Source organism: Clarias gariepinus, chromosome 14 (assembly GCF_024256425.1).
Source record: "Clarias gariepinus isolate MV-2021 ecotype Netherlands chromosome 14, CGAR_prim_01v2, whole genome shotgun sequence".
Classification (NCBI taxonomy): Eukaryota; Metazoa; Chordata; class Actinopteri; order Siluriformes; family Clariidae; genus Clarias; species Clarias gariepinus.
In genome coordinates, this window is record NC_071113.1 from 876,035 (window position 1) to 893,251 (window position 17,217).

The window sequence follows — 17,217 nt, forward strand, 5'->3', positions numbered from 1 at the left end:
TTGCACTCATGTTATTTGGTTCTTTGTGTTACTTCTGTGTTGCTCTGTGTAGCACCTTGGTCCTGGAGGAACATTGTATTGTTTCACTGCTAACACAAGTATATGGTTTAAGCTTATCTGGTGAATGTGATTTTTTATAGCATGTGATTTTTTGTACCAGGTGTGTATAGCTGAAATGATAATTAAGACACATGACATGACTTGACTTGTTACTGATCTGTTCTGAAAAGTGAAAGCGAAAGCAATTTTTCTCTTCGTGAACATGGAGACTGCTCGAACAAGTTGCTCGTTTCTCTTGCTGTTGGTGTTCACCTGTGATGGTAATGTAAAGTGTTATTGTGCTTGTTAGTGCTCTGTGAGTTTACTTTACGTGTATGAAGCTAAAGGGTGGTTTAGGATTTTACCTACGTAGGTTAGGATGGATTTTTTTCCCTCAACCTGTGCTTCAACTTCAAGGAATGTTATTTAATCTGTAAAACAACCAATTAATTAGGATCATGATGCTAAATACCTTATCATTGCTAAATTACTAAAGCCAACACAAATTTGTATTGGTGCACTGGTTAAAAAACAAAATGAAAGATATGGGTGTGGTTCAAGGTTAGGAACTGTACCTGCACTTCCTCTGTGGATACAAACTGTAGTTTCACAAACAGAACAAAGAAAATCTTTTAATAAAAGGCTTCATGCTTCCCTTTGGAGTTTGGCATCAAAGATATTTAATCTGGAAATAAAAATTGCAGGTTGGAAATGTAAGTTGGCACGGTGGTGTAGTGGTTAGCACTGTCTCCTTGCACCTCCAGGGTCTCGGTTTGATTCCCGATCAGGCTCGATTCCTGTCTCTGTGTGCATGAAGTTTGCATGTTCTCCCCATGCTTGGTAGGTTTTCTCCGCATACTCTGGTTTCCTCCCAGTGTTCAAAGACATTGCGGTTAATTGGCGTTCCCAAATTGCCTGTAGTGTGTAAGTATGTGTGTGTGCACCCCGCGATGGATTGGCGCCCTGTCCAGGGTGTACCCTGCCTCGTGCCCTAAGTCTCCTGGGATAGGCTCCAGGTCCCTGTGACCCTTAATACAGGATAAAGCGGTATAGAAGATGATGGACTGAGTGAGTGAGGTTGGAAATGTGAAGGTCAATAAAAAAAAAACTTAAGAGTTAACAATACTGCAGTTATTCTAGCAGCTCATACATTTTACCGTTGTGGGTTTTAGACACTTTGTGTAAATAACACTGAAAGCAGAACGTAAGAGGTCACAGATTATACAGGCTAAACTTTTTAAACAATCTATTACAGTTTAAAATGGATTTTTTTAAAAACTGTTCTAAAACAATTAGAGAAAATACTGTAGTTATAATATCTTAAAATAACAGCTAATTGATTTGAAACAGTGATTTTTAAAAATCTACTATAAAAAGATGCTAATTTTAAATGAGTAACTATTTTGTGTCTAAAGGTGATTTCACGGTGGTTCAGTGGGGTTTTGCGATGCTTTGCGCGTGTGCACCCAGTGGAAAAATTTAAGCGACTACTCGTTCTTCTGAGTCAATAGAGCGTATGACTGGTACCTGGGGTAGGGGCCAGGGGTAGCTCAGTGGTTAAGGCATTGGACTACAGTTCAGAAGATCCCAGGTTCAAACCCCACAACCACCAAGTTGCCACTGTTGGGCCCTTGAGCGCGGCCCTTAACCCTCAACTGCTCAGATGTGTAATGAGATAAAAATGTAAGTCGCTCTGGATAAGAGCGTCTGCCAAATGCCTAAATGTAAATGTACCTTATGGTTCCACTTTCAGTTTTTCTGGATTTGATCCCGAGATTGGGCTAATTTATTTTAAATTGAGTTTCCCATGCTCATGTTCTTTTTCTTTGCATTCTCCACTTTTCTCTCACAAACCTACAGCCAGGTGGCTCGGCGACACCAAATTGAGTCATTATTTTCTTATACTAACAGCACCACTTATATTAATAAGACAGGTATGAGCCTTTGCCATAACCCCCCCTAAAACTAAAACTCGTTTTCACTAATGTTGTGTGGACGGGGGAACAGAGATTTTGGCTTATTGTAATGACACCTTGTGTGCCGATGATGTCATCATCTGTATGCTAGTTTCTTGATTTTACATCAGGTTTGTTTATGAGGATATTTGTGCTTACGTACAGTAAACCAGTGACTGTGTTAACGTTGCTTACTGGACTTTTTACATGCGTGTACATGCAGACGCAGTTACTCACACATTACGTTAACGAACAGAGGTGCCTGAATGTACTACAAAGCTCACTGCTGTTACATACATAAACTCTGAAGACACAGACTGCACAGACAGCGACAACAGTTTTAGACGAGATCTAATGGACTTCTACAAAGCGCAATCAATAATGTTTTGTCCAGGCTACTGATTGGCGCCCTGTTGATTACATCCTAAATCTTTACTATGAAAAAAGAAACAGAAACCAGTGGTCCAGGTACTTAGATATGATTAAATTTGGTGAGACTGAGCAGAGGTAAAATATATGATTAACATTTCTCTTTTCAAGGCTGCAAGTGCTCTGTGTGGTGGTTAGAGTTGATCTTCACAGTGAGCCAGGGCCAAATCTTTCTGACTTACCTCTGGAATCACAGCTACTAGAGTCACCAGACCCAGGCCATCTGTTGGTGCATAATAGTGAAAATTTTATCAATTCCTTATGCAAAGTTGCCACTCTTGTGGGAGGTGGGCTGTGGTGTCTGGCACCAGAATGTTGGTGGTGGATCCTTAGGGTTTAGTGGGCTGTGGCGTGGGTCCTTTGTGGATAAGACTTGTTTGTTGGGAGCATCCCATGTGTCTCAACCGGATTGGGATCTCGCAAGTTTGGAGGCTGGGTCTTTGACTGCTCCGCCCCATGCACCGTGGGCAGCAGTGCATTGAGTTCTCTGGTGCCTTTGTATCACGGCCAGCACTGACTTCATGGGTGAGCCTTGGGTACTACGTGACCCTGTTATCAGTTTACTGGTGTATCACCTGATGATGTTATCTGCTGGTCGGTGTATATGTGGCAAATTACCACAATATATCAGGATGAGATACTGAGTCTTGACAGTCAAGAAAAGCTGTATGGGAGCACCTCAGGATACTGTTCTTACCCCTTGTTCCCTCATTACATCTTTGATTTCAAACAAAACTTGGTGTCATGCCACAGGCAAAAGTTCACTGATGACATTGCAAGTGCGGGATATAGATTTGGACAGGAGGTCAAAAATGTTGAAGCCTATTGAACTTTGTTGCTTAGTGCAGGCCCATTAATCTGCAGCTGAACAACACCAACACTAAGGAGATGGTAATTGACTTTCCCTGATCTGAGACCACCCTTCTACTGGGGTCCAATGATGTAGTTGATGTTGAGTAGGTAAGGACATAAACATACCTGGGCTAAAGCTGAATGGGAAACTGAACTGGATAGTGATCACACACACTCTCTATAAGAAAACACAGAGTTGGTTACTCTTCCTAAGGACACTGGGCGAAAGGGGGGGCCTTACTAGGCTGGAATGAGAATCAGTAGTGCTCTTCAGGTGTCATGCTGATGTCCTGCCCAACTTCTTCCTTGATAAAATAATCTTACTTGATCTACCTACCTACCTAACAGTGTCTGGCGTATGTGCCACTCATGAAGTATCACATGTGCTATTTCCACTGGTTAAGAAGTGTTTGGTGTTTGTCACAAATTGACGAAGGGGGCAGGATTTCATGGCAAACTGTATGTTAAACAATTAAATATAAAAAATTAAAACTATTTAAAAAAAAATCTAACATGTATTTTACAAATTGATTTGTCTTTGACTTTGTTAATGAACATGTGATATGTTAGACATCGTAACAGTTGTTACATCACACGTTGATATATAATATATTTAGTGATTTAAGTTTTATTATACCATCAGTCACTCTAATCCATGGTCTCTCTGAATGTTTCAGATGCTTTACACTTCCATTAGAAGATCTCTGGATAATATTTACAGACAGTTTTGTGCAAAAGTATTAGGCACTCTGTCTTATTTATAATTTAAACATAATAAAAAAATAATTCCAGACTGTAAAATATTATAAATATTACAATCATATATTGCTATTTTACAACATGTAACGGTTTTACGCGGGGATTCCCACAGGTCTAGTCGTTACCCACGTGATTAGGGAAGTGAAAGTGAAAGTATCTTTCCTCTGCAGTGTTTCTCCTCTCAGACATGGAGGCCGCTGTAACGAGCTGCTGTTTCTGTTTCCTCTTGCTGTCGGTGTTTAACTGTGACGGTAATGTGAAGTGTTATTCTGTTTCTTAGTGCTCGGAGAGTTTGAGCTGAAAGGAGATTACGGATTTTATCTCAGTAAGGAAGATTTTTTTCTTCCGTTTTTCAGCCGTTAAAAACACACACACACACACACACACACACACACACACACACACACACACACACTTCTAATCGCTAAATCATAAACACACAAATAGAGACATGGGTGTGGTTTAGGCTTTATGTGTTACTGAACTGCGCTCTGACTTTATATTCGGTACGGAGCTTCAAAAGGGTTTATAAGTCACTACAGGTGATCTCTTAGACCAGGGCTCGGCGAGGCGTGGCTCTGGAGCCGCATGTGGCTCTCTTTCATCCCCCTGATGTGGCTTCATGTGGCTTTAAAAAATAATGAGTATTCAATTAAAATGTATTTTACTTTAGTTTGTTAGCTTCAAATGTAATTCTAAATTTAAAGGTTATGGTGATCACGTAACATTAAAATATAAGGTGTTTAGTATTATTGATGATAATAATAATAATAATAATAATAATAGGTGTCATTGTCGATAATAATGATAATAAATACTACAGGAAATGAGAGCAGCACCTTCCCGAGTGGAATGGACACCGTCCCGCCGTAACTGGCCAGCTTTGCCCTCAAAGATCCTCCAATTGTCTATGAAGCCCACATCATTTTTGGAGCACCACCTGGACATCCAGCGGTTCAGCGACCATAACCTGCTGTAAGCTGTGTTAGCCTGTTAGCCATGTCTCATTGGGATGGGGCCAGAGCATACAACTTCATCAGACATCGCCTTCGCTAATTTAACCACCTCTGTAAGGTGTGCTTACTGATCTCTGACTGACGAAGGCGTATATCATTAGCTCCAGCATGTACCACTATCTTAGAGAACCTGTGCTGTCCTAAAGCCCTGAGATTACCTGCCATGTACAGTGCTCTGGCTCCTGGGATACACCTAACCACTTAGCTAAAGGCCTGGCTAATTTCACGTGCCTCAGTATAGAGTCTCTTATAACCAGAGTTCTTTCAGCTTTCTCAGCCGGTGTTTTTTTACTGAGGAGAGCAAACCTTTTGGACACGTGAAGCGTGGAGGATGTGTGCTCTGGTGGGCTAGCCTTAGCTTTGGCTGAGCAAGTATGGCGCTCGAGTATAAGTCGTCACCCACTCGCATCGCTGTGAGGGCTTTAATGCTGGAGTTGGGGGCTCACTATCTCCACCTGTGGCAACCAGACTAACTTTACTCTCACACTCTCTAACCCTCTCTAAAGTCTGAATGTGCTCATCTAACACTAATATCTTCTCCACCAAATGTGCTGATACATACCTATCACAAATAAACTTATGATTAATGACAGAGGAAACAGCAGTCTTTGTTTTTGTTGGCCGTATTACAGGAGTGATGCACGCTCATCCCTGGTGCCACCTAATTTAAAAATTTTTACATCCCATGGAGCGAGTTCTATCCATTAATACTTTGCTTTATATTAATCCAAAATTTTTAGCCTTATATTGGACATTTTGAACACTGTCACGGAACGCCAGCAGAGGGCGCTGTGCGCAGAGACGCCATTTTGTGTTTCCCGTGGTTCTTTTGTTTTCTTTCGAACCCCATTTCCCAATGTGCACCTCGGTCAGGTGATTGAAGCGATCACCTGATTCGAGGTAGTTAATTAAGTTCTTTATAAATAGTCTTTGTGTTTGGTTGAGGTCTCATTTTGCAAGAACTCCGGGTCTCTGCATCATGCCCTCTCCCCCTTGACTCTTGGTGTGTTTTGTTTACCCCTGGTGTTTGGTAAAGTTTTTGGGTTGTTCAGTTCTGTTTCTGTTTCTTTAATGTGATGTTTAGTCTAGCCTATGTGTTCCCCTAGCCCTGTTTAATCTCCTAGCCCTGTTTTGCACCGTGCCTTGTTCAGATCTAGGTCTTGTTTAGGTTTAGGTTTTGTTTAGCGTCTTGTTTAGTTTTACCCTTGTTATCTTAACTCCTGTTTACTTTAGCCCTTGATTAAATGTACTGTAGCTCATGTTATGTTCTACTCCTTGTGCAGCTCATGTTATGATCGCAGCTTATTGTGATTTTCATGTTTAGCTCCTAGTTGTGTTTAGTCAGGTTTTATGTTTAGTTATTTATGTTAGCTTCATAGCCATGTTAGTTCTTGTGCTTAAATCTTTACTAAGTTTAACTCTGTTTCTGGCCTGAGTTCTAGTCTGGTGTAATTCTTTGTTTGGTGTAACGTCGTAGTCTGGCATAATTCCTAATCCTGTATAATTTCTAGTACTGTATGAGCTCCATGGGATGCTTAATTTTCGGCTATGCTTAGATTTATGTTAGGTCTGTGTTACGGTTAGCTTCTTCTAGGCCTCTGCTAGGTCAGGATAGTTATTGTTTAAGTTTTGTTTGGTGTCTGTTTATGTTCTGGTCGTCCCATTAAAGACTCATTCCAGCACATCACCTCTGCCACTATGTCTCTTTCTAAGCCCACACCCCCATTCCGTATCAAACACCTTGTTTCTTACACCAAAGAAGCTGGAAGAGCTCAAGTGTGATGCACTTAGTGTGATGTTATCAGGATGAACACTCACTCCACAAAATACAGATTTTATATAAAAATATAAAAAATAATCTAAAAAAAAAAAATCTGTCTCCTAATAAATTTAAAAGTCAACAGAGGAGGTTTTAACTAATTTATAATAAGTTCATATAAACTCGATTACACTGGTGTTGGCAGAGAGCGTTCCCATGTAGCTGGTCTTCACCCTGGTGATCTGAACTTAAACTGAAATCCTTCTTTTTCTCGGACATAGAGATCACTCTAATTTGTCAGTTTTATTCTCTTCCTTTGCTGTCAGTGGTTCATCTGTAACAGTAATGTAAAGCATTATTTCACTTTTTAGTGTACTGTGAGTTCACTTTGAGTTTTATAAGGCTGAAAGGTGGTTTAGGATTTTTAAGTGAGGATGTGTTTTTTTATGCATCACTCTAAAAAGAAGAAGGAAAAAAAAACAAAGAATGTAGAATTGAGGGGCTAGGAATATTAGATTGCAAATCAACCAGAATAATGAAGCAAATAAATTTGTAATTGCTAAATTAATTTACACTTTTACACTTTTTTTTTACCAGTACAGTACATTATCAGCAGTCTCATATCATTTTGTGATGAAGTTACCAAGTAGCCAAGAAGCATAATGCTTTACATGTTTACTTTAGCATTGTTCCAAAAAGTTCATAAAAATACTTTTTTTTTTCCAGCGATACCAGTGGATTTAAAAGGAGATTATCTGTCCATATACGTTTTAAAAGCATTTGTTAAAGATGGCTATTTCTGTATTTATGTTCATTACTATCCCTCCCACTCTCTCATACACATTGCTGCAGTGCCACTACTTAGGACTACTTAAAGCCCCACAGCCAGATCTTCCACCCCGCTGGGTGCCTGTGTGCTCTGTGCCACCCTCCTCCCCAGGTGCCCTCACTTATGAAACCTAGCGAGGTTGTGGCATGTTTTGCAGGGTGGAAGAAAAACTGGTATATCCTAGGCAGAGTGCAAACCTATGTATGTGGGAAGAACAAACAAAACAAGGATATACTGACTTAATTGCCAAACATCTTTTGTTAATTTTAGGGTTCCATGTCCTCGGTCCTTCTGGTCCTCTCACTGTCCAGCTGGGAGGCTCAGTGATGCTGCCCTGCTTTGTAGAAATTCCTCTACCAATGAAAGAACTGGAAGTGGAGTGGAAAAGAAACGACTCTGGATCTCTAGTGCACTTGTGGCAGGACGGAGAGAGTCGACCAGAGTCTCAGGACCAGCGTTATCATGAAAGAGCTCATTTCTTCACAGAGGAGATAACTCATGGGAACTTCTCTCTGCTCCTTACAAATGTGACTCGAGACGATGCAGAAGTCTATAAGTGTGTCGTTTACACAAACCAGGAATCTGATGAAACTCTGATTAAAATAAAGGAGATTGGTGGGTAGTTTTTCACCTATGAGCCTTGCAAAAGTATTCATACCCCTAGAACTTTTCCACATTTTGTCACATGGACAAGTTTTCAGATTCAGATTTTTATTCACAAAATATTTCGAAATCTATTTATCATTTTCCTTTCACTTAACAATTATGTGCCATGTGTGTTGGTCTGTCACATACAATCCCAATAAAATAAATTTACGTTAGTAGTTGTTCAAGGGGTAGGAATACTTTTACAAGGAACTGTAATTCTAATAAAATTCTTAAAATATGCTTGATTTAAAATGAATACATAAATTTACTTATTTTAGTTCAGGTATTTATATATTTTTTTAATAACCAAATATGTAAACAATTCTTTTTCAGAGCGCTTTATTGTGTCTGGAGACACCAACATATCAGCGAACATAGGTGAAGATATCACTCTGACCTGCTCTGTAGACTCACATATCCCAGCAGAAATTATAGAAGAGATCTCATGGAAGAAATTGGAAGATGAAGATATTTTAGTGCTGCTCTATCAGGAGGGTAAGGTCCTAACAGACTCGTCCCATGAGAGATACAAAGACAGAGTGGAGTTCTTCAGCGCTGAGGAAAGGAACAAAGGAAACTTCTCAATGAAAGTGAAGAATGCTAGAACTGAGGACATCGGGCTGTATATATGTGAAGCATTCTCTGGGGAATTATCAGCCAAAACGAAAGTGGAAGTGGTATTGGGTAAGCCTTTTATTTGTAGCACAAAGAGTGTGTAGTAAAGTATAAACTGGATGTAAACAGTCTGAACTCTACCAAAAATACCAAAGCAACATAATTTAAAGAAAGAACATGTGTAGTGTTCTGTAGTTTCCTACACTAGAACCTTTTCTCCAGACTTCTGCCTTGACAGGCTCATAAACACATACAAACACACACACACACAGATTCGATTTGATATATTCAGTATTGTTTTAAAGAATGTCATGGTGGCATAGCTATGGCCTCGCATCTCCAGGGTCTGGGTTTGATTCCCTCAGGGTGTGTGTGCATGTGAGTTTACGTGCTACCCCGTGCTTGGTGGGTTTCCTCTGGGTACTCCGGTTTTCTCCCACAGTCCAAAGACATGCAGATTAGGGTAATTGTTGTTTCCAAATTGCCTGTAATATGTGAATGAGTGTGTAAACATTGACCGGAGGTTCTACCATTTTAGTGAAAAGTGAATAAGCACAATGTTAATTACTATTAACACGGATGGATAGATATATGATTTCCTTATAAAATTTAACACACTGTACCTGAGACTATATTTTAAGCAATGGGTCGTCACACCAATTATTGGCTTTTTTTGAATACATCCTTGCTTTACAGCAGTTACGTACATCTACAGTAACTAACAGCTGTTTTACACTTAAAAAAAGTCATAAGCAAAGATACCTTTGAAAACATTTCTACAGTGGGTATAGAAAGAAATCCCCTCCTCCTCCCCTTTAAAATTATGACATTTTGCCTAAAATTATAACAGATACAAATTTTGTTTCATTCAGCTGTATTTACTCAGTGCAACTTTTAATTTCCAAGTGAAAGATATAATACCATCATGTCAGGAAAAAAATAGAACATGAGTTGGAAAAGGATTACCACACTCCTAAAAATGACCTCCTCAAAAGCACACAGAGCTTTGCACATCTAGATTTTGCAATATTTCTTTACAAAAATGCTCAACTTAAGTTAAATGTGATGGTGACTGTTTGTGGACCGGAGTCTTCCACAGATTTTCAATGGGGTTTAAGTTTGTGCTCTGACTAGGCCATGCAAGGACAGTCAACTTTTTCTCCTTCAACCATGGTGTGTTATGATGTGCACTTCCGGGTCGGCGGACATCTTGTTTGGGGCACAGCCTGTGTGTCGCCCATTTTGTTTATGCTCTGCTATAAAAGGGAGCTGAGGAGCATGTGTTCTCTGCGAGATGATAATATGAATGAGTTTTTCTGTGCCTACTCTCTCACCTCTTGAAGCCCTGACCTGTCCTGCTTTTGACTGTGTCTTAATTTATGAATCTACCTGTTGGGCTCGATAGTGGACCTAGTGGACCATCCTCACAGAATCTGGATTAGCGACTAGCAAACAGAGTGCGCTGGGAACTACTCCACCTGCTCTTTCTGTGAGTTTCAGTGAGTGAGTCTCCTACTATTGTCTTTTTTCCCTCATGACCTGAACCCTGTTTGTGAATTTGATCTAAACCCTGTTGATAAATCTTCCCTGAACTAAGTCAAATTCACACACAATGGGCAATTTGGGAACACCAATTAGCCTACCCTGCATGAATTTGGACTGTGGGAGGAAACCGGAGTCCCTGGAAGAAACCCACCAAGCACAGGGAGAAAATTTTAGGTCAAATGAAAAAAAATAAGGTCAAATGAAACCCTAGACCCTGAAGGTACGAGGCCACAGTGCTAACTACTACACCACCATGCCACCCAAATACACGCATTAACACTAAAATTTTATCATAATAAATGAGAGCAAAGCCAAAAGCCACAACAGCAATATAAGGGCTTATTGCTTTATATACAGTGGCTTGCAAAAGTATTCGCCCCCCCCCCTTGAACTTTTCCACATTTTGTCACATTACAGCCACAAACATGAATCAATTTTATTGAAATTCCTTGTGAAAGACCAATACAAAGTGGTGTGCATTTAAGAAGTGGAACGAAACACATACATGATTCCAAACATTTTTTACAAATAAATAACTGCAAAGTGGGGTGTGCGTAATTATTCGGCTTCCTTTGGTCTGAGTGCAGTCAGGTGCCCATAGACATTGCCTGATGAGTGCTAATGACTAAATAGAGTGCACCTGTGTGTAATCTAATGTCAGTACAAATACAGCTGCTCTGTGATGGCCTCAGAGGTTGTCTTAGAGAATATTGGGAGCAACAACACCATGAAGTCCAGAGAACACACCAGACAGGTCAGGGATAAAGTTATTGAGGAATTTAAAGCAGGCTTAGGCTACAAAAAGATTTCCAAAAATGGAAGGAGTATGGCACAACTGTAAACCTATTAAACTGTAATGCAGCCAAGAGGCCCATGGTGACTCTGGACGAGCTGCAGAGATCTACAGCTCAGGTGGGGGAATCTGTCCATAGGACAACTATTAGTCGTGCACTGCACAAAGTTGGCCTTTATGGAAGAGTGGCAAGAAGAAAGCCATTGTTAACAGAAAACCATAAGAAATCCCGTTTGCAGTTTGCCACAAGCCATGTGGGGGACACAGCAAACATGTGGAAGAAGGTGCTCTGGTCAGATGAGACCAAAATGGAACTTTTTGGCCAAAATGCAAAATGCTATGTGTGGCGGAAAACTAACACTGCACATCACTCTGAACACACCATCCCCACTGTTGAATATGGTGGTGGCAGCATCATGCTCTGGGGGTGCTTCTCTTTAGCAGGGACAGGGAAGCTGGTCAGAGTTGATGGGAAGATGGATGGAGCCAAATACAGGGCAATCTTGGAAGAAAACCTCTTGGGGTCTGCAAAAGACTTGAGACTGGGGCGGAGGTTCACCTTCCAGCAGGACAATGACACTAAACATAAAGCCAGGGCAACAATGGAATGGTTTAAAACAAAACATATCCATGTGTTAGAATGGCCCAGTCAAAGTCCAGATCTAAATCCAATCGAGAATCTGTGGCAAGATTATGTATATAATGATATTAAACAATGTTTTAATAACTGGTGTTTGTTCCTCACAGGTTTTTCTCCTATGCATATTGCAATTTGTTTTCTTTGTACACTTTGTGTATTTGGATTACTTATCCTAAGCTTCCCATCTTTTACATCTTTAAAAAGTAATGGTAAGTCTGGTCTTTGGTTAATTATTTCAGAAGTTTGACCCTGTGTTATTATGCTATTAATGTAATCTTCATGCTGCCCCCATATCGTTTGTAGAGAGAAGACCTATCCACTGGGCACATGTCCTTTTTCCTAACATTACTATGGCCATTGCCTTCATCCTTTGGGGAATTGATGATGGTAAGTGTTGTACTTAATATTTTATTACATTTTACTGTAACTCTAATATAATAAACTCTGGAATTGCTCAACCATGAAAATAAATGAATAAATAATTTTTTATCTCTCTGTAAATATCAGAAGATCTGAAGGCCAATCCCAAAAAGACTGGGCACAATGCAGGAATACACGATTAATCAAATGCTGTCAGTGTGCATGAAATAACCTTCTGTTTGTGATTACATATTATTTTGTATTATATTATTTATATTGAATATATATTTTTTTAAACTTTAGGCAATTAAATTATTAATTTCTTGGAGGTTCTGTGGTTGACAGTATGTAAAGCTACATTCTCTGTATGTCATGTAGAGAAAAAGTATTTTCCCATTCCTAAATCCTTGGCGATTTCTTAAAATTGTTTTTGTATATTTGTCACACTTAAATGATACAGCTCATCAAGTAAATTTGACTATTATACCAAGCTAACAGCAAATACATAATGCAGTTTTTAAATAATGATTTAATATTTTAGGGGGAGAAGAGCCTACCAAAAGGGCACAAAGCAACTCATCCAAGAGCTCATAAAAGAACCCAGAACTAGATTAAAAGACCTGCAGGCCTCACTCACCTCAGTTACGGTCAGTGTTAGGTCAGGCAAAAATGGTATATATTAGAGAATTCCTAGACGAAAGCCACTGCTTACCAAAAAGAACACAGAGGCTCGTCTGGCATTAGCCAAAAAATAACAATTATCCGCAAGTCTTCTGGGCAAATATTTGGTGGATTGATGGGACAAAAGTTTAATTTTTTGTTACGTGTGCATCCCGTTATATCTTGCATAAAACCAAATAAAATTCAGGATGGGGCAAAAACTTTATCACTGTAGCTGAGAAGGCCGCGATTGTGTTTCATGCTCTTATTCACTGTATAAAAAAGCAAACATACAGTATCTCACAAAAGTGAGTACACCCCTTACATTTTAGCAACCACTTTATTATATGTTCTTAAAGGACAATGAAACTTGGATATATTTTAGAGAAGACAATGTGCAGTTTGTATAGCAGTACAGATTTAATGTCCTCTAACAATAACTCAACATGCAGACTTCATTGTCTAAATAACTGGCAACTAAAATATGTACACCTGAAGAGAAGATGTCAAAACTTGTCCAAAGTGTCACTATTCCACTGACCACTCCTCCTCTTTCCGCGGCTACTGTCTGCCTGTCATGATCTGGGTGTAGTGGCAGGTGTTGATCACCGTGGGCAGTAAAGGCAGGCACAGAGGCAGAGGGGTTGTGTAATCAAAAAAAAAAAAGAGTCTTTAATGAACATTAAACACAAAAGTATAAGTAAAAACTCAACAAAATAAACAATTAAACTCAATAACTTTGCGCTAACAGGGGCTCTCTGGCAAGACACAGGCAGAGGGACAACCAACACGTCCTATGGACAAACACATAACAGGACACACAAACTATGCATGGAGCTAAAACTAGACACGGTAGAGGCCAGGGGAGACACGGTAGAGGCCAGGGGACTAGGGCTAAAGACATGGCAGTCAGCTTGGCATGGCTTTAAGCTAAACATGGTTAAGATTGCTCTTAACTATGGCAGTCAGCTACACATACACCTAGCTAAACATGTCTTCAGCCCCAACATGCACTAAGCTACACTTACCTGATAGCTCAACACACACTAGGGAATGGGGGCACAGACACACAGAGACATAGGATACCCAGTGGCTAGGCTAGGAGATATTTAAAGGCCAAGCTCACTGGGACACTAGGGAGACAGGAAACACAGAATAGCTAAAGACACAAAGGGGCCATGGCTAGAAGCATGCTAGTTAGCTTAACCTAGATTTTAGCTACCCACACTTCTAGCCAATACACACCTATCTACTTACCTGACTCTAGCTAAACACACAAGAACACAGGAGGACAACAACCACAGTACTTACATACATTTAAGACAGGACTGAATCAGCTCCACTAACACAGACACACAGAACATACACAGAAACATTGCCAATAAGAGAGCCCAAGTCAACACAACTTAAATCAAAATATAAATTAAACAAAGAACATGAACAAAACAAAATGCCCACACCAATGACCGTGGTGATACCAAAAATGTTCGACCTAGTTTCCCAGTCTAAACAGCTATTTATAGAAGGAGTAATGGCTACCTCGGCTCAGGTGTGAACTTGCATCACCTGACCGAGGTGCCTGCTGGGAAACTGAGTCAGCCAACAAAAACTACAAAATGAAAAACAGTGACCTCTAGTGGTGGACCCTTACACCACCGACCTCCTGATGAACTTCTCGCGAGAATACAGGACCCAACACAACTCTTAAGGTTATAAAACTTTAGGGAACACGCTTACACAATTTAATGCCCCTAGGTATTACAGTTCTTTTGTACTTTCCTTACGTGGCTGTACTAAAATATGAACTTCTCCACATCTCCTGTTATACTAAACTTCCAGCCTCCTAACACACAGTATGAGTGCAGATCAATCCCTGCTATCTGTTTCACCCAGATGAGGATGGGTTCCCTGTTGAGTCTGGTTCCTCTCAAGGTTTCTTCCTATTACCATCTCAGGGAGTTTTTCCCTCAGCAACGTCACCTTCGGCTTGTTCATCAGGGACGATCTGATCATTTTGATTTATACATAATTTCTAACACATTTCATCATCATTTCCATAATTTTCTACTGATTCTGTAAAGCTTCTTTGCGACAATGACAACTGTTAAATGCACTATATAAATAAAAACTAATTAAGTTGAATTAAGTTAAAAATTTTTTAAAAATAAGTAAGCAATGGAATAAACAACCTAATCTGGTTGTACAGTTATTAAAATCGAGGTTTTTAAGTTGTTAAAGTGGAAGGTTGGCCGCAAGCATTATTCTATTGACATATATCCCTAAGGCCTTGTTCACACGGGCATTAAAATCGAGCGTTTTTCTGGCGTTCGTAGCGTCCGGTGAACGCAGATCAAGCAGCGAGTGTTTTCTACACATATGAGTCAATGAGAGTGTTCACACGGGCTTTGGTGACGTGCGTTTGTCCAGCTGCGCGTTTATAAGGCATTAAAAAAACTTTGCATGCAGCTTTTTCTTGGTGTTCAAAACCCAACGAACGCAAGGAAACCGCTTCTAGTTCGTTTTCTTCACGTTCATTTTACGCTTCAGAGGACTGGATATATCCCATGATCCTACATGCTATACATAGGGAAATGCGGAAAAGGGCAAAATAAAAAAAAAAGATTGTTGAAAAACTTACGTGGAAATTTTCGCATTTCTTCATAAACCACAAAAAAAAACTTCCTTTAATCCGACGTTGTGCAGTCAGAGGGTGAACCCAGTAGCGGCGGGCTTTTATATCCAGCTTCAGACACACTGCCCCAACAGGTTAACACACAAATTACAATTTGGGTTGCAGGCTGACGTTAGACAGAGACAAACAGAAGTCAAAAGTGTAGAAGTCAATTGATCGCCACTACAAAACGCAACATAAACGTCTAGGACGTTCAGAGCACGTTCGTTTATCCAAAAACTTAACGCCCATGTGATCAAGGCCTAACTTTATAAGATCCAAACAAATCTGAAAGAATTATTTTAAAAATCAGGATCTTATTTTTAATTTTATTTTAAGTTTGATTAACAAAGAAAATATTTATTTGCTTTCATTTTGCAGAACAGGCCCACAGAATACATGAGTGTATCCTAACAAAATAATGTATCTTTATTTGCAACACTCTATTTTAACAGTTCAACATGTCAATGCTCTCACATGTACATTTCATTCACTCACTCACTCACTCACTCAATTATTCAGTTAGGAGACCAAATGGGAAAATGCATTCTCTAGGTCTGACAATTTGTTTAAACATAACTTTGAGTTCTGAAAACAGTTTAAAATATTTTTATCATGGGTTTTTTACATCCTGGGCATATTTCCATCTCCTTTCCGTTGTTCCTTGGATAGACTCCAGATGCACCATGACACTAACCAGCATAGCAGAGTGAACAAAACCATGTTATTTGTATTTGTTTCAGGGTTTTTACCTGAGGCTGCTACTTGCTTGGCTCTTAATCTTCTAAGAATTCCTTGCCTTTTTTGGAGGGCTCCATATTTAAAAACAGGTAGGACATTATTTCTTTGTGCAGTTACCAATTAAATAATGAAAATTAACACCAAGTGAATCAATCACAAGTGATGAATCATTTGCTTACCTTCCTGTGCACATGCAGGGAAAAGCCTGCAATGAGTAGTTAACTGGCCCCACTTGCTCAGTGTGCCTTGACCCCTGGTCTAGAAATTCGCAGCTGATGTTTGACATCAGGAATAGGATCTGGTCCCCTGGCTGAAAGGTTATATTGGCCTGTAATTAATCAATTAGACAGGTTGTAAGTGTGATCACACACTGTATATCTGATATACAGTCTGTATACACAGGGGGATTGTTACAACTGACCAGAATTTACTCGTGCAATGCTAGGAACAAAAAACAAGATATATGAGAAGTACAGTAGAACCTTGGATTGTGAGCATAATTTGTTTTGGAAGCAGGCTCGTATATCAAAACACGTAAATCAAAGCAAATTTCCCCATAAGAAATAATGAAAACATAAATTATTAATTCCACAATCCCCCAAAAAATACATAAAAATAATTAATACAAAATATAAAGTAAAAATAAAACAAAACCTGCTCTTTACCTTTAACCGTTTACCGTTTGTGTTTGTGCGCGTATGCGCTGTGTTTATCTGTATGTGCGCACACGCTGTGCGTGTGTTTGTGTGCAAATGCCCTGTGTATGTGTGTGTGTGTGTGTGTGTGTGTGTGTGTGTGTGTGTGTTTGTGCTTGTGCAACACCCTCTCAGTCTTCTTAACCCTTTCTCCTCTCTCGTTTAAGAGGGGGGAGGTCCTCTGTGCAGGATGACTTTCACACAAACAGAA

General features: G+C 39.7%; 1 protein-coding gene across 1 annotated transcript; it reads left to right on the forward strand.

The window, feature by feature from the left end:
• The first annotated feature begins 252 nt into the window (after window positions 1–252).
• On the forward strand, window positions 253–16,525 carry LOC128541234 (butyrophilin-like protein 2). Its single transcript, XM_053511576.1, has 7 exons — window positions 253–320; window positions 7,909–8,253; window positions 8,620–8,970; window positions 11,987–12,088; window positions 12,183–12,266; window positions 16,314–16,400; window positions 16,509–16,525. Exons 1-7 carry the CDS (start codon window positions 263–265, stop codon window positions 16,523–16,525), a joined length of 1,044 nt encoding a protein of 347 aa, XP_053367551.1. The 5' UTR covers window positions 253–262.
• Window positions 16,526–17,217: the final 692 nt, after the last annotated feature.

Coding starts and splice junctions, on each gene's coding strand:
- LOC128541234 (XM_053511576.1), top strand. CDS start 263: ATGGAGACTGCTCGAACAAGTTGCTCGTTTCTCTTGCTGTTGGTGTTC. Junction 8,971..11,986: donor GAAAGTGGAAGTGGTATTGG/GTAAGCCTTTTA, acceptor TGTTCCTCACAG/GTTTTTCTCCTATGCATATT. Junction 12,267..16,313: donor CCTTTGGGGAATTGATGATG/GTAAGTGTTGTA, acceptor TATTTGTTTCAG/GGTTTTTACCTGAGGCTGCT.